Consider the following 18,821-nt stretch of genomic DNA (forward strand, 5'->3'; position numbering starts at 1 on the left):
CCACATATCAAGTAGACATATCAATGTTTATTGTTTACTCCATGAAAGGAATAAGTTGGAAATCAAAATTGTACAGGAGGTATACTTTTAGGGGTATGTTTACTAAAGTGCGTGTTTTTAGAAGTGGAGTTGTTGCCCATAGCAACCAATCAGATTTTAGATTTTATCTTCTAGAAGGTGCTAGATAAATTAATCTGATTTGTTGCTATGGGCAACAACTCCACTTCTATAAACCCGCACATTACAAATAAACCACTTATTTAGATTTAGGATAAATATGTATTTTTGCAGCTTTTCTACTGATTTAGCATATTCAGGGTCTGATTCAGAGTTGGACACAAACTGAACGTAATGTCTATGTGGGCAGAGTTGAATGATTATTTGCTACTACGCATGCGCGAAAAATGCTGAAAACCCCTATGGTGCATTTGTTCCACTGAGTGTACATTGTTGCATACAGGATCACTGGCATTAGTAACAGTGAGGCAAAACCATGGGTGTTCCAGGGTGGAGACTGGGAGGTGACCTAAAGGGTGCACAAAAATAGTTAATCTCTTGGGTATTTTTTAGGAGTGTTGAGTTTGTGTCAGTGAGTGTGGCTACATTCTCAGTCATAGAGTCACAAACACTGAGGCCATGTTTATACAGAGTTGTGTAAGAGACAATGCGTCTGTTATAGGCTGGTGTAAGGGTCGAAGTTGCTCATGATGGTGTACCAATTGTGGATGGTTCCACCATTCATTTCTTAAACCTTACAAATTGAATGCCTTTAAAATTAGCATATTTCAATGTATAAGGCACAAACTTTTTTTATATATTTCAGAAATTCCAAAAGCAAAAGCTGAAGTAAAAGAAAAACCAGAGAAAAAAGCACCAGCTAAAGGTAACAAGTGCAAACAGGATATATCAATTATCTGCCCTTCTTAAGCTCTTAAACTGTGGGCCCTCTTTGTTTGCACATACAGTCACAGGCAGTGTAAGGACTTAGTTCTTATTACATGAGCACAGCATTCATAGAGCTTATTCATGGTCATGTTTCAGGTACTCAGCATTTACTATTCTGCTATTTGTAGCGAACAGTAAAAGTGAACATTGATTTTTAGCACCATCAGTAACATCTACTAAACCCGTGCTTCTTTTATAGTTGTATTTACTTGTATGCAATATAGACACCTTTGTTTTTTTTGTGTGTGTCAGTATTAATTATTCTTACTAGTTCCAGAAAAAGAGAGAAAGCAGTGAAATAAGGGCCTGATTCTTTGGACACAACAGCTATGCTAACATATGTTAATTCAGCAGGAGGCATCTGAGGAGAAAAGATGTTTCCTGACAGCATTGCAGATCCGAGTGCTGCATCATAAGATGCAGCATCGTATCATCTGCAAGACCATTAGCCATCCAAGTAACCCTGAAGTTACTCAAATTGGCCCAAACAGCCCCGTATCTGAGGCCAAAGTGGCAGGTAGACATTTGGGATCGATAATTGGTGAATTAGCTGAAGATTCGAGAGCTTCAGTATGAGAAAAGGATTAAGAAAGAACTTTCTAAAGAAAAACCCACATGGGTGTAATTTGCTTATTGGAGATCTCTGTGAAAGTAATTCCACTACAACTACAGAAGAAGTGTCAACCTCCAAATAGTAAGGGAGAGATATATCAGGCTGATGGATTCTGAGCTGTGGAGAAAGCATTTTCTAATTCCATGAATGCATCAATAGTTTCAGAAGTCCAAATTTCTGCTCTTTTCCTGCTTCTTGGTGAGATAATGGGTGCTATCAAGGAAGAATATCCTTTAATGAGATGATTATGAAAATTTTCAAATATGAGTAAACATTGGACTGCCTTTAAATCTAAATCCCATAGGGGAGATGCCCAACACAATGCCTGTACAGAGACTAGGGAGATCACATACAGTCGGCCGCTTAGTTCTGTTAGTGGGAAGATTCCCTGGCTGGAGTTCAAACTGTATCAAACACTGAATGAGAAAACCTAGACAAAGTTTAAGAAGCTTTTCTACTGATTCAGCATTTTCAGGGCCTGATTCAGAGGTGGACGCAAACTGAACGCAATGCTGGTGTGGGCAGAGATATGCAATTATTTGCTACAGCGCATTGGCAAAAAATAATGAAAATCCCTATGGTACATGCGTTTCTCTGAGTGTGTGCTGTTGCATACTGGCTTTAGGAATGGCAAGGCAAAACCATAGGAATTCTTAGGTGGTGACTGGGAGGTGGACTAATGTGTGCACAAAAATAAAGTCAATCTCTGAGGTGTTTTGGAGTGTAGTGGGCGTGTCAGTGAGTGCAGCTGTATTCTCAGTCTCATAGTCGCAGCCACAGAAGCCATGTTTATACAGAGCTGAGAAAGAGACACTGCATCTGCCATAGGCTGGTACAAGGGTCATTGGTGCTCGTGATGGTGTGCCGATTGTGGATTGTTTTGAACCAATGGCAGAGTTGCACCATCTGCAGGCATTGAAAGTGGGTGTCTCAGTGCCTGCACATTCCGGTGCTCGCTAGGAAACAAGGAGAAGGCTGAAACTAGCATTTGCATATTACCGCCACTGCAACTATGGAAAAAATCGCACTCGTGGCTGCAATAGCATGCATCTCTGAATCAGGCCCTTATTGATTGATTATTGAAAGCTCTATAAACAGTTAAATGAAATAAGTGAAATAAACACGGACATTCTTGCAGTTTTTGTGACACAAAGGAAGACCTCTATACCACCCATCCACATCAGAGATACAATACCATACATGAAATCTAAGAAAATCTTTATTGTATATAAAATTGTGCCAGTCTAAAGGCATATGCTTTTTTGCCTATTTATCAATCTGCTAATGGGTTTAACCATTTTGTTAAACTTTACAAATTGAATGATTTCAAAACAAGCATATTTTAATGTATAAGGCACAAACTTCTTTTATATTTCAGAAATTTCAAAAGCAAAAGCTGAAGTAAAAGAAAAACCAGAGAAAAAAGCACCAGCTAAAGGTAACAAACGTAAAGAGGATATACCAATTTCCTGCAACATTTTTGGGGGCCCTCTTTGTCTGCATACAGTCGCAGGCAGTGTAAGGACTGAGGGCCTGATTCAGCAAGGAAGGCAGCCGCAAATTCGTACGCACCTGGTCGATGTTTTTGCTCTGCGCATGCGTATACGCCGCAATGTGCGTGCGCAAACTAGGCAGTGTGAACGAGAAAGAGATTGCAAGCCATATACAGACCTATCTCGAAGTTATTGACAAGAAGTGCCATTTGTGGGTGGTGACGGGGAGTCATCGGGCGAAAGCAGGTGTGACTGTGCATTGGGACGCCATTTTAGGGGCATGCATAATTAAGCCCGTGCGACGTGAGACACAGCCAGATGTCTAGTTGCACTCAGGAAGTGGGCAAAATCTTGATTGAAGTCAGGTCAACCACCATTATGGTAATGAGTTTGATGGTTCTCGATGTTACCGATGTTTTCGCTATCTTGATAACTATTCAGGCTGTGAGTAATGGTAAGGTGGCGGCTTTATAAAGTGCTGGGAGTCTGCTTTCAGTGCTGCGGCTATAGTGTGTATGCATTCATTAGCATATTTTTGCAGTGGCCAGGAACATGCTTGTTCAGACTTGCGATCCGTGCTGAATCTGGCCCTGAGTTCTTGTTACATGAGCTCAGTATTCATAGAGCTTATTCATGGTCATGTTTCAGGTACTCAGCATTTACACTTCTGCTATTTGTAGGCAAACAGTAAAAGTGAAAATTGATTTTTAATAGTACAAATAAAATCTGCTAAAACTATTGCTTTTTATGGTTGTACTCAGTGGTGCGTGTTGTCTACACCTGTCTTGTTTTTGTGTTCGCATGTGTGTGTCATTTTTATTTCTTCTAACAAGTTCCAGAAAAAAGAAAGAAAGTAGCGAGGACCTGATACAGAGTTGGGAATAGAGTTATGCCCCATACAAACTAGACGATGTGTGTATGCAGCAACATCGTCAGCGGCGGGCCCGGCGGGGGTGCCAGCATTGGCAAGTGAATACACACTTGCCGATGCCAACATACGATGGTGGGGGGGAGCGGGGCCATGCTGTATTCAGCAACATGACATCGCTCACGATATCCTCAGATTGGGCTGCATGTGCAGCCGACTGGGGATATTGTTAACGACCCGCGGGAGCGCGCATTGCTCTTCGTTCAGTTCATACACTCTGGCTGATTTGAACAATATATCATTGAACAATATCATCATCATTCAAATCGATCATCAAAATCATCTAGTATGTATGCGGCTTAAGAAATAGCAAGTAACTGTGCACCTGGGCAAACCATGTTGCACTTCAAGGGGTGCAAATACATAATTTTTTTTTTGCATGTGGGCTAAATGTTGGCTGCTTTTCCATTGTACATTGTAGCCAACAAATGTTGGACAATTTTATTTTATACACTGCAATTTTGATCTAAGTTTGGACACTCCCCTCCCAAATATAAATCTCTCTGTACATTTTAAATCTGCTCCACCTGCTGTGCAGCATGGTTTCCCAAGATGAACAGCTATATCTTATTCTGGCCTGATTCAGCAAGGATCACAATTGCAAAGCTGCACGCATGCGATCCTTATCGTGAACATCGGTGGTCAATGGTCTCGATGGTGGATGGCGCCAAGCCTCCAGCCAGCTGAGCAAGCCTCAGCTTACGCAGACTGGCCGGCTTGCAAGCCCAGGACACTGCATTGATCAATGCAGATTCTGGGCTGGCAACTCCCGGAAAACGGGGCAGATACACTCTCATTTCCAGGAATGCTGGCCGCCCCTGCCCCCACACCACCCCTTAAATGCTTCCGCCTGTCAGTCAGGCAAAGGCATTCAAGGGTCTGCATGCAACCATGCAGGTCCCATTCTGCACTCCTGCAAAATGGGTCCTGCACAAGCGCAGATTCTCGATAATTGTGAATCTGCGATAAGCAGTACACTTGCGTACACTGCTGAATCAAGCCCTCCAATCCTCAACTTTGAGCCAGGCCCAAAGTTATAAAATGAATACTTATCCAGAGTTTGTAAGCTACTAAATTTGTACATTTAGGTAAATATTGATCCCTTTTTTCATAGAATAAAACATTAACTAAAACAAATAAAAAAAATTACAATTGCATTATCTCACACTGGGCCCAATTCAGAGGTGCGTGCAGTTTTGTTTTCTTCACAAATAGCCGTTGTTTTTTCTACTGCGCATACGTCTGAGCCGCACTGTGCATTTGCTGCTATGGTCATGTCATGGCGGTCGCAGTGTGGATTTAGACACAGAGTGATTGACACACAGTAACCATTTAAAGGAACCAATGAGAAGTGGCAACTAAAACACAGGTGTGTTGCAACTGTTGTGGGGGCATATCGCAGTGGGTTGCTTTGTTTCGTGCATTGTTTTTATGTTCATCCTATATGTGACCAATGATGCGCCTTTGTATATAAGCGACAGATCTGAGACACCGCCAGTGGGTGTCACAATACAAAAGCTGGTACCTGCGAGATTTGCATATTTTCCGCAAAACCACTGCGGATGAAGGCTCAGCAGCAGTATTTGTATGCACCTCTGAATCAGGCTCATTGGGGTCATTCAGACCCGGTCGTTAGCGTAAATGCGCTCGGACCGGGTCGATGGCCCCCCACAGAGCATGCCCTCCCCCCCGCGGCTGTACGCTCTCGGCGCCCGGCATCCCTTCGATCTGGATGCCAGGTGCCGGTCTCCGGCGTCGGAAAAATGACAGGTGTCTAGATTTAGATGCCTGTCATTTAACCCTCGCCAGGATAAAGCAGTCGGGAAGCCGGCTGTCAGGCTTACGTCAGCCAACTTCCCGATTGCATCCCGCTGCAAGTAGTGGTGAGGTGTCTTTTTGATTGCAGGTGCTTGATTCAGGTGAATTTTTTAAGTTTTTTAAAACTTTACTTTACCGACTTTAAACCATGCTTGCACCCATTTTCAAGTATCCCAAATTCGACAGGAGTACTTATTTTCACCAAAAAAACCTGCTTAATGCTATTCTTCACCACTTGTGCAAAGACGCTAATTAGAAGAAATTGACACACCATAAGTACCCCAAAGTTTATTAGGACTGTTCAGATGCACTACCCCAATGTTAGTGCATCTTTTAGGGGGTGTCAGGCTGATTTCCACGATTCCGACAGCACTTTTCGCCTGGTTTGCATTAGTCGGGTTGCGTTTTTGCGTCTTTGGGAATTGAATGGGGCGAATCCCAGGGACGCACGCGATAAGTTTCCGCAGCTAAAATACACGATGTAGTCAAAAAGTACGTCAGGTGTGAAACTAATTGAATACCGCCCTTAATGTGAAAGTTCTTCTTTGCTGACATTTTTGTTTTTCTTTTGTTGTTCAATATGAATGCCTATTCTGTATGCTTTTACCTGCATCTGTATTTTAAATGTTTCCAACACTGATGGGACTCTGGTTATGTTTGTTACCTTCCCATACATAAACTTGATGTTTTTAAAAAAATATTATGAACATTTGGTGACTTAAGATCAGATTAATAAAACTATGCTTTAATGTTATACTGCATGGTGTCATATTTCTGTGGGTTATATAATTTTGTATAACTGATATTTCCATATTGAACAGACAGAAATTATTTTATTGCATTGTAGGAATGCCAAATTTTAGGAATATATGGCTGTATGTGAATAACTGTATATTGCATTATCTATACTAAATAATTAAAATGTTGTTGTCAGTAATCAACGTTATCACTTGGATGACCTCTATCTGATAAACACTGCAGTCTCACTGTAGAAGGATTTAGAACAGTATCATAATGTAAGAGCAAGCTAACCAAAGTTCGCTATGATATGATGTCATCAGTCTGCCCATATGGCCAGTTACTTATAAGACCTAACTGACATCAGCAGGAGAACATGATATACAATCCCAGTCTAAACCCTTGACAAATGTCACCACAGGCATGATCCCTGTAACAGTAGCCAACTACAGCTGTTCTCATCAATCAGGAGTTCGCAGGGGGAAATGACAGTGACACAAAATTGCAGATGAAGTATCTCTTTCTTTAAATTTGGCACATCCATGAATGTGATAGCATTCTCAAGTTTTCACTGTTGTGAAACCACTTGCACTCACTAAACAAGGATAGGAATGTGTAGAAATCCAATGTGTAAATTATTTTTTAAACAAACTTAATTGCTGTGTCTAGTGTACATTACTATGCAATCTAAAATCTGAAAAGTATTTTGCAAAATAATTTCAAGAAATTGAAAAGCAAGTAGAAAGTTGGACTTATTTTAACTTCAGTGTTCTCCCCAGAAATTTTTTCCAGCCGGGTGGCATCCAAAAGTAGCCGGGTGGGGGCCTTCGCAATTATGCGCATGCCGAAAAAAGGGGTATCTCCCAGATCAATCCAGCCTGACATGTCTCAGGCAGCTCCCCCACTGGCTCTCAGTCAAAAGTGCCCATTATGCAGTGCCACCTGTATTTGTGCCCTTTATACAGTGCCCCCTGTAGTTTTCTCCTTTTTGCATTGCCCCCTGTAGTTTAGCTTTGCCCTTAAGCAATGCTCCCTGGCTGAAGTAGTGCCCCTATGTAGTGCCCGCAGACTGGTCCCTTATGTAGTGCCCTCAGGCTGGCCCCTTTATGCAGTGCCCCCAGGCTGGCCCCTTTATGCTGTGCCCCTTGCTTAAATAGTGCCCCCAGACTGGCCCCTTATGCTGTGCCCCCAGGCTGGCCCCTGTATGCAGTGCCCCCAGGCTGGCCCCTGTATGCAGTGCCCCCAGGCTGGCCCCTTTATGCAGTGCCCCCAGACTGGTCCTGGTCCTGGCCCCGGCCCCAGCCCCAGCACTTACCTTTACTTGCTAACCGCTCGCCAGCTCTCCCGCTCGCCGCTGCCACTGCATCGCGCTCACTGGATCTAACTAGATCCAGCAGGTGTGCGGGGCAGGCTCCTCACATCGCGGGTGATGTCATGACATCCCCCGCGCAGTGCATCACTGGGAATGCTGGCCTCTGAAGTGATCGGAGGCTTCTTTAGCCTCCGGTCACTTCAGAGGCCAGCGTTCATCAGCGGGGGACAGCGGGGATCGGCGGGGGTCGGCGGGGGTCAGCGGGGAAAAGTACCGGGCGGCAGGCTGTTTCTGCCAGGCGATGCGCCCACAGAAAACAGCCTGGGGAGAACACTGAACTTATTTATAGTCATACACAGAATGAAAACTATCTCTTACCTTATAAACATATATAGATGGAGCAATAAACATTGTGATTGAGCACCTGTCGCACAGCGTACCAGTTCTCTAACCCACTTGCCACACTACAAGAGTAACATAATGTAGGCAATATAAGTACTGCACAATCCAGCACATTCTCTTCACTTCATGAGGTGCCAGATCCCACCATTTGTCTAATTATATCACTTACATTCTCTGTACCATGTTACCTGTTTTCCTTAAGCATAAACATAGCTTCTCTCCTAACTTGTCTGATTTTAATACAAACTCGTATTTATATAAACAACTTGTGTTCCAAATATCTTTCTGATTCATAGTCATCTGTAAAATATTTTATGATTTTCTCCATCCCAAATTTTGAAAGATTTGCCTTTGAAATGCAGCAATTCTGAAAAAGTAATATTTCCACCAAATTCTATTCTCACTGAAAAATCTGAAATACTGCATAGTAGGTGAGCTGTTTTATTTTGTGATAATCTCCTGTGACCATCATCTCTATAACAAAGTTTGCAGCAAGGTACAGATGTGTCCTTTTATACTGAGGCTCAAGTCGCACCAAATAGCCTTTCTCGGTGCACGAGGTCCGTGCGACTTGGTTGCAATGAGGATCTCTTTTGCACAAAATGTGTGTCTTACTGTATTTGCAGAAATAAAACAACTACAAGTGACAAAACTGCATTGCTAGTGTACACATGAGCTTATTCAGCCCCGGATGCAGTCCAGATTTGGTCGCTATTGACCAATGTGTTTGGGACTGTGCATGCTCCGGTGCCACAGTGTGCATGTGCTGCAATGCTGCAGCAGCTCCGGTCACAGCCTGGGGAAGCCGTAGCCTGATTGACAGGTTGCAGCCATTTGGGGGTGGAAAAGGGGCACATTTCAGAAAACCGAGGCGTCGCCTCAGTTTCTGTGATGTGCCAAAGCCAGCGACTGTATTGTGAGATGCAGCTTCACTGGTCTCACAGCTGGACATTCTGAGCAAACTTAAGGTTGTACAGGTGTCCAATGGTCCGGCCGCTGGACGTGATGGTGATCTGGTGCTGCATATTCAGATGCAAGCAGGAGATCTGAGAAACCGGCAGCTGGCATTCAACTCATTACCAGGACAGACTCTTATTGGAGCCCTTGTGCTGGTGACTGGCCCCAAACAAATTGTCCTGAAATAACATTCCAAATTAATGCAACATGTGATAATAAAGAATGTTAGTTTTCTGGGCATTTACACAATTATTGTAAAAAACTCCCAGGAAATGTATGCATTTCTTGTACTGTAGCAACACTCATAAACTTTGAACATATTTAATTCTCTATATGCAGTAAGCATCCCGGATCCCGGCTGAACTTTTTTAAACTAGAGAGAAAAAAAACCTGACCTGATTGGGCAAAATGAGGTATATTTTTGAATTCATCATGCACTAATTATAAAAGATCACCTTAAAAAACCTTAACCTCAAAAATGACGCAGGCCAGTGTTATCAGATAACTGGTTGAATTCTGGTGCTAAATCCTTTACTGAGCACTACAGCATATCTCCATTATAACTAAAGGCTTGGAACATATGTACTTTATCAATGTTAATTGCCCTTCGCTGGTGCTATTTAACTGGTTAGCACACCACATTCTTTACTCTTTTTCCCTTTGAGGAAACGGCTGCACTACAGAGCCAAGAAACATGTTAGGGGACCTTTCTGGGTACACTCCACTTCAGCACTCTGCCATTGACAGCCCCCAATATTGGCCAGCAGCACTGTGCACATCAACAAACAGCCACTACTACCTTATGGCCCCCATACATCAGCAATTGATTGCAGCAATCGTGCAATTTGCAATCGATTGTGTATAAAAATCTTTCCCTTTTTCAATTGATCACAGATTGCAGAATTGCCACAGTCGATTGAAAAAGAGAAAGATTTTTATACACAATCGATTGCAAATTGCACGATTGCTGCAATCAATCTCTGATGTATGGGGGCATTTACAGTATTTCGCAGCACACAGAGGAGACTCAGTTATATGGCAGTTCTGTGATCAGAAGCGCGATCTCACTCACTGGCATCCACTGGCACTTCACAGGACTCTACAAGGGAAGTGGATCTAGACTGCACACCCTGATGTAATAAGAGGTGCTATCTTGCTGAAATTTATAATATTACACATAGAAAGAATGGATGCAGATGAAATGTTGGACTGGAGCATGAAGGGCCCACTGGGATAATGCAGTGGTAGGGGCCCATGCTTTGGGGTGTGGTCAGTTAGCACAGGGGTTGAGGCCAGCCTCCAGAGAGACTTGTACAGACATTAGAAAGCATGTAACTTACCCTTTAATAGAGTAACAATGTGTAATTCAAGTGCACAGTCTGGCCAACCTGTGGCTCTCCAGCTGTTGTGAAACTACACATCCCAGCATGCCCTGCCACAGTTTTAGCATTCCCTAATAGCAAAACTGAAGCAGTGCATGCTGGGACTTGTAGTTTTGCAACAGCTGGAGAGCCACAGGTTGGCCATTCTTGCACTATGCAATCATTACTGCACAAAATTGGAATATATATTATGTGTGATGCCCTGGGTTGGTTTTTGGCTTGGCTGGTTTGGGGGCACCCTGCACCCCAGATGTGAACCCCAAAGTTTTAGGGACTTGCCCGACAAAAGTTGAACTGGACTTTGGTGGGCAGCCCCATATTTTTGGACAAATATATGCTAACAACCTCTTATATGTTATTCAATTGTACCGTATATACTCGAGTATAAGCCGAGTTTTTCTGCACATTTTTTGTGCTGAAAAATTACCCCCTCGGCTTATACTCGAGTGAAGTGTAGCGCTGACCGGACGGAGTTCGGTCAGCGCTACACAGCACAAACACACAGCCGCCGCAGCCGGCAGCTGCGTGTTTGCTGTAATCAGCAGTTGCTGAGAGTCTGTCAGACTCTCAGCGGCTGCTGCTGTTCCCACTGCGGGAGCCATCTTCCGGCTCCCGTAGTGGGTAATGGGAGAGACGTCATGAGTAATGACGTCTCTCCCATGCAAAGCGGCCGGAGGAGCTGTTAGCGGCGGGACCAGGAGCGGGGTTTCAGGTAAGTGATTTTTTTTTTTTATTCTTATTACTTTTCTCTCTACTGGGGGGGGGGGACTACAGGGGGCGATTACTACAGGGGGCACTACCAGGGGGGGATTACTACAGGGGGCACTACCAGGGGGGATTACTACATTGGGCACTAAAAGGAGGGATTACTACAGGGGGCACTAAAAGGGGGGATTACCACTGGGGGCACTATCAGGGGGGATTAGTACTGGAGGCACTGAAAGGGGGGATTACCACTGGGGGCACTACCAGGAGGGATTACTACTGGGGGCACAACCAGGGGGAATTACTACAGCTGCTGCCATTTCCCACCCTAGGCTTATACTCGAGTCAATAAGTTTTTCCATTTTTTTGTGGTAAAAGTAGGTACCTCGGCTTATATTCGGGTCGACTTATACTCGAGTATATACGGTAATATAAATTAAAATTTTGAGCAGTTGGTTAGCATATATTTTTCAATTTTGAGAGGTTGTTAGCATATATTTGGCCAAAAATATGGGCCTGCCCACCAATGTCCAGGTCACCTTTTGTTGCTAACACTTTGGTGTTCACATATAAATATGCCCCTTAGTGTTTTATGTTTATAGAGCATTGGACATGTGCTTTGTGAATACTACAAGTGTCCTCATAACAAATCCTAAATTCAAGATGATACTCTGTCTATAGCTACAGTAATGCTTTATCTAAAAGCATATTATCCCTGGTAAGCATTATTTTGGTCTTCTTTTGTTATACTTTCCAAATCTTTAGCTTTCCAAAGAAGAACAGTGGTAAGCATAGCTTCCCAACAGTGCAGCGTTCATGGACTAATTCCATCCAGGGACCTATCTGTATGGAGTTTGTATGTTCTCCCAGTGTTTGTTTGGGATTATTTTAGGTATTTCAGTGTCATCCCGCAGTACTGATGGGTTAATTGACTTCTGACAGAAATGAACCCTAGTGAGTGTAATTGTGACTTTTGCAAATGTGATCATTAAGAGCAGCTTGGCTGACAAGGGGGCCTGACACTGAAGACACTTCACTGAGAGTTTTATTCTTCATTCTCCACTCACTTTGGGGGTCATTCAGACCCACTCGCGAGCGGCAGTACGCTCGCAAGTGGGTCGATGGTCCCCACTGCGCATGCGCACGACGGAGGGAGCTCCGTCGTGCGCATGCGCGAGACCTGGCGAGCGAAGGACTTTCCATCGCTCCGGGTCTCGCACCAAAGGGGGCGTGCTGTCGATGTTGATTGACAGCATGGCCCCTTTGGTGGGCGTGCCTGCCAGACGGAGGCGTTCCCATGGGAACGCCTACCGTTTGAAGCCGGCCCCACTGACATCACTAGTGATGTCAGTGGGAGTGATTTTGGCTCTGATAGAGCCAAAATCACTCCTGGCCTTGCGGCTGGGAAACCATCGCGACCATCTTTTTGCACGCTCGTATATGCTGTGGATGGTGACCCACAGCTATACGAGCGTCCAGGAGGATGTTCCATATTAATGGAGGAGGGCCCTGATTCAGAGCGAGCACTCTGGTCAGAGCGTCCGGCTCTGAATCAGGGCCTTTGTCTCCAATCCTGAAGCCATAGTGGCTGAATTATTTGCATAGGTCTCAGTACATTTGTGGTTTTCAGAAAAATGGTTGCTACTTGTAAAACTCAGTCAGGAATAGAGACACACAATAACGTGGAAGTTATTTCACCTGAAATTGATGTGCTCCAGACTTTATTTAGCAACTGCTATTTAGCAGAATAAGCAAGCCTGGAGATCCACTTATATGTCACAGATAGGTACTTTGCTGATAGAGCCACATTCCTGCATAGTGGATTCTATTCTCAGTCTCCTTCCTATGAGTGTCTGTCTGTGTAAGTGTGTACAGTATGTCTGTATCAAATGTTTGTGGCATGGGAGAGGTTGGGGCACAGAGACTTAGGGGGACTTTGCTTGTTTCAGTTATACTGGGCCCCACAATTTCTGATGGCAGACCTGAGAACAGCTATTGGCACTATGAAAGAAAGGAACTATATTCATAAAGATATATTGTAATATTGGACATTGTCTGTTACATCAGATGTGACCACACCATGCTGGGCTTTCCCTGACATGGTAGCATCTGATGTGACCAGTCAGAAATGCCCACTAGACGGCTGCGGGAATCTAATCTTCTCGCAGCCGCCTACATCAGAGCGACCTCCCCGTCCAACTGCACCTGTGGCTGTCCCTCCATCGTGTCCTGATCACTGCTGGCCACAGTGACCGAGCACCCCACAGCACCCCTCTTCTGGCATGGCAGCAATGGAAACCGTGTGTTCCATATGCTGTATCCCAATCACTGTTTCCAGCAGTGATCTAGTAGCCTGCGTGACCATACTCACTGCAGTAGCTGCGGCTCCTGCTAGCCTCTGCTGCTGCTACCCCTGGGTAGCCGGCACCACATCTTCTCTTCCCGACGCGGATGTCTGCATATGTCCTTGACAAAGGTTAATAAAACCCGAAATGTTGGACTAAAGACTGCTATATGCCAGCAGCATAACTTGTCTGTTTTGAAAAACCTGAAGTGCCGCAGTCCTTTGCTACTGTGCATATATATATATATATATATATGTATATGTCTATATATGTATATATATATATATATATTGTATGTATGTATATATATATATATATGTATATGTCTATATATGTATATATATATAATGTATGTTTGTGTATATATATATATATATATTTATGTATGTATGTATGTACTGTATATGTATATATATATATATATATATATATATATATATATAATATATAAGTAATGTTTACATTTTATTTTTTACTATTTTACAATTTAGTTTTTTTATTTTATTTTAACATTGATGTTATAGGCCATTTTATTTTTATTATGGTGGTCCTGTGTCGATTAAGATTTGATACAGGGCCTCCGATTAAGGATAGTATACTGTACAGTATACTAAGGATGGCCACCAACTATCGATGGTTTGCAAACAATCGATAGTCTATGACAAGTGTTTTTGCCATCACTGATAAGCACTGTTGCTGCACCAACTGTGACAGCCCCCAATTGATGTTAAGGAAACATCGATGGCTATGGTCTCAAACCATCAATAGTTTTTATCGATGATTGAACCCATTGGCCTCCGATGGTACAGCTGTCAATGGCCATCACTACAGAATACCATAAAAATGGCTATTTTTATGGTATACAGTGTTTAAAATATATATTTTTTAATAATATCATGCTGGAAAAGTTTTAAAAAGATGTTCTTGACCTGATTCAATCTTTTAAAAAAAAAAACAATTTCGGAGCGGTTTTTGGAAAAAAAATTGTCAGTTAAGTGGTAAATAAATGATAAAGGGGGAGATGTTTCAAGCCTACTAACGAGTGGAAAAGTGGACAAGTGGAGAAGTTGACCGTATCAACCAATGAGATTCTACCTATTATTTTATAGAATGCAGTTTATAAATGATACCTAGAAGTTGATTGGTTGCTATGGGTAACTTCTCCACTTCTTGTCCAGTAGGCGTGATACATCTTCGTCAAAGAAAGGAATAGTCTTCAGACTCTCCTAAAAGGAATTTATGCATGGAAAGATGGCCTGAATCCTCAACCTCTTTTCCTACCTTTAGCCATTCTTCCCCACCTTGGTTTATATCACAGCACTGCAAGGCATCCACATTTTCAGAAATAAAGAACATTTTCTGAGATTTACGGATATACAGTATGTACTGTATCAAACCTTCAAAGAGAACAAGTTCACCCTAGCAACCAATCAACTCCTACGATATCTATCAATTTATCAACTACATTCGATAAAATTGTAGCTAGAAGCCTTTTGTTGCTATGGTTATCTTCTTCATCTGTCCTCTTTAGAAGGGGTGACACAACTCCACCTTATTGAGAAATGTTATGAATGATTTGTCAAAATCGTCACATTGCAGTAATATTTATTGCAGAATTTAAAGAGGTGATTTTATTAAAGGCAACACACTAAGCATTGGTTTTGTTTTGTAAGCACCTTGAATTTGCCGTTGTTCCCTGTTATTATCAAAACACTATTCACTTTGCAAAGCTGGCACAAAGTGCCATACAAAAACTGAAAAAAAATAGGTGTTCCGCCAAAATTGGTACCAATACTATGCATTTAAGCCTAGGCTGGTTGTGGAAAAATTGGGGGGACAAAGAGCATGCTGTTCCTCTAAAATTTCCACTACCAGTATTAGAGGGGTATTCAATATGAAACGTTAACTTCACTGTCGAAGTTAACGTTTCATATGGGAGTTTTTACCTGCGTTAAAGTATCGGGCGCGCGCCCGCTTATCCCCGTATTCAATATATAATTAACGAAAACGGGAGCCTCCGAAGTTGGATTTGCGTAAAGTTACAAATTTTTTCTTAAAAATATTGTAAGACCCCCCTAAAGTTGAAAAAACATGGGGGATCACTATGGGTACCCCAGTTTTAGCCATTAAATGAAAGTCGGGGATTTAAATAGCCGCAGCAGGTGTTTTTTCCGGACATTGAAGAAGTGATGCAGAAGAGCACTTAGGTTTTTTTTTCGTTTTTTGTAAGTGGTCCCATCAAATTTGGGCTACATGAAAATGGGTACTAGCATGTTTTGATGTCCCTAAAGTAAGTTTTTAAAAATTCTGCATTTGTGCACCTGCCGCTATAAATCTATTCTAGAAAACACCTGCCGCATACTTGCAGAATAGCCCTGAACCTATTTCCCTATTGTTAATAATTTTTTCACATTTTTTTTTTCACCCCAATTTATAAATAAATTTTTTGGGGTGTCCCTATTTTTTTAAAAAACTTTTTTTGACACAGTTCTTTTTTAAATGTCATTCCCAGGGGGGCCAGGCTATTTTTTTTAAGCCTGCACCCCTAAACCCCAATTCTGCACTTTTTTTCGACACCTATTCAATGGTGAAAAGTTATCACTGTTTTTTATCAAAGACTTTTCAAAACTGTGATAAGTCTTTGAAATTGAATACGGTGTAAAATTAAACCTGCGATATTGACGTCATAAGTGCGATATTAACGCAAAAACGATGTTATCGCTCCCATATTGAATACCCCTATTAGCCTTTACCAACATGGTGACAGTATTGCAGGGGGTCACAGGTCTCCCCAACATGGTGTCAATCAGCAGGGCCGGATTAAGGGCCATATGCAAATGGGGCTAATATTGCCCTAGGCCGGTCAGCACAGAGCTAGATAGTTTATGGTGATTGGACCTGCAAATAAAAGGTAGTCCCTCCCCTTATAAGAAACCAGCTCTGTGTGATAGCACTAGCGCTCACCCCAACATCCCTGGCCTGTGGGTAATGGGATACAAATTGGAGGTTAATACTTTAGCAATATATTATTTAATAGCACACTATAGATCCCATCAAACCCTGTCATGTCCAATTTTAATCACTACCGGGCATACTGCCACTTAGAAAACCACACATTCCAGCATACCCTGGCACCCACAGTTCACTTGCAAACATTTGGGTAATTTATTGATACAAGTTTCTAACAGACTAAATTTTTTTACTTATTTATTACTTAAAAAATCTAAAGGAAAGGCCCTCTTCGGCCAATATAGCATTCATTTCCTGGCTTGTCAAAAAATAAAAAAACAATACATAAATTTCATGTAACTTGACCAGGATCCTGTCTTGAATGACCATCTTAGAGCCGATCATTGCAAATTAAACAAATGGGAATGCACTGATTGGTCAGAGCGTGGGAACAGCCAAGCTCTAACCAATCAAAACGAAAACATTTGAAAAACGTCTGCTTAGTAAATCTAGTGCTTTCTATACTTGTAATGTGGAAACATCGGGATAAGTTTTTGGTTAAAAAGTGTGGATTTGCAATTCTCAGCAGTTTTGCAAATCCGCCAATTAGTATATTTCCCTCTTCATGCTATTCCTGCAAACAAAGAGGAACTCGGAAAGTCTTGTGGAATAGAATTGTATTTTTATGGAACTAAAATAACTAAATATGCCTGCAATCATGTGACAGAATAATAAAATATACCTGCAATCAGTAAAATTAAAGATTAGAGCAACAAGTTCTGCAGTATTTCAGTAATAATATTAGTAGAGCTATAAAGTCTCCCAGCATTGCTCTGGCAGAAAAGGAGAAGAGCTGGGAGAATATGTTCAGACTGAATAAAATCAGGACCAGTGAATGCTGTGCCAACAAGGTCTGTCTATGTGGCTGAACATTATTATTAGCAATGTCAAAAGCCAACAGCTGAAGTAGCACATTCTTGCAGCCTGATTCAGTATGTACAAAATGATTAGCAGCTTTGGAACATATGAGCTCAAGCCTGTGGCAACATAGCATTATGTCCAACAAATGTATACTCTGTACTGATTACTGCTCTAAGAACACAATATATGATATGCTTTTTGACATTTGGGATGTTTTTAGACATATCAGTTCCCTGTGTTTAAGTCATAATGTTAATAGTAATAGATAGTTATTAGCAAAATAGGATTTTATTAACTATTATAATTGTTGCAATTACTGTAACTATATAATATTATTTGATAAGAAAATAAAGCAATGTTTTCAGAAACATCAATATGCTAGTGGTACAGTTTGAATAGCAGGAGATATTTTGTCTTTATATAGTGATCAGTTAAACACACTGGATGGCATACGATAAGTCATTCGACAAAGTATTTTCCTCTCTATATCTGCATTTATAATACAAATGAAAAATTATATCTGAGCTAAGCTAGCAAATTATTTGTTCAACAAAAATACAATTAAATTATAAATAAAAAAGTGGTATCAATGGCGATAAATCTCTAACAGCTTGTATATTTGCTGATACATTTTAAAAAATAAAAGCTAAAATTTGATTAGTAACTGACATGTTTTCCTTTGCACCACTTTCTTAAAAGTCTCCAATCCAATAGTACATCTACACTAGAGAAACATTAAGGCAGAAATTTGGACAATAAAAATTTATGGTGGAACAGGAAGACATGCAAAGTTCTGGTGATACAACCTTTGGGTCACGGTTCTGCACCACTGGTTTGTAAACTTTTGAAACAAAAATAATGAAGAACCCTGTCTGGACACTCCCATAGCGCCCCTTTCATTTGCCGCCAAAGCCCCTGATCATACTGTACATCAGGTAGAAGCGGTATCAGTGCACATAACGTGCGCTGATACCACTTCTGAGCTTCTTATATCTCCTCCCTAGTATTTTCTATACAAAAATATTGTAATATATAAGAAGGATTTCCTCTTTATTTACAGTTCAGATGCATTGGAGCTGTAGTTGGATCTTGTTAGCACATTTATAAAGTTAGAACACCCAACAGGGAAATCTGATCTTAGTAATTTCATCTGTCTCAACTACTAAACATGTACTGTAGGTGATGTGTTTAGCTTCTATCTTTCAAAAATGTACTTACTGTAACTATATCAAGCATTAAAATGATTATGCAGTAGAGATGAGCAGACTTTTCATTACTATGCTGCTAAATACAGTATTCGCCATGTTCCAAAA

The 18,821-nt window shown here is 41.7% G+C and overlaps 1 protein-coding gene across 1 annotated transcript in view; it reads left to right on the forward strand.

Moving 5' to 3' along the window:
- The window catches only part of LOC148509478 (uncharacterized), a 621,587-nt gene that overhangs the window by 115,885 nt on the left and 486,881 nt on the right, over positions 1-18,821 (forward strand). Inside the window, exons 10-11 of the mRNA XM_088443077.1 lie at positions 824-883; positions 2,937-2,996. Of these exons, the coding sequence (XP_088299203.1) occupies positions 824-883; positions 2,937-2,996 (120 nt within the window). The remainder of the gene's footprint in view (positions 1-823; positions 884-2,936; positions 2,997-18,821) is intronic.

This window comes from Taudactylus pleione, unplaced genomic scaffold (assembly GCF_031769625.1).
Source record: "Taudactylus pleione unplaced genomic scaffold, aTauple2 ptg000326l, whole genome shotgun sequence".
Classification (NCBI taxonomy): Eukaryota; Metazoa; Chordata; class Amphibia; order Anura; family Myobatrachidae; genus Taudactylus; species Taudactylus pleione.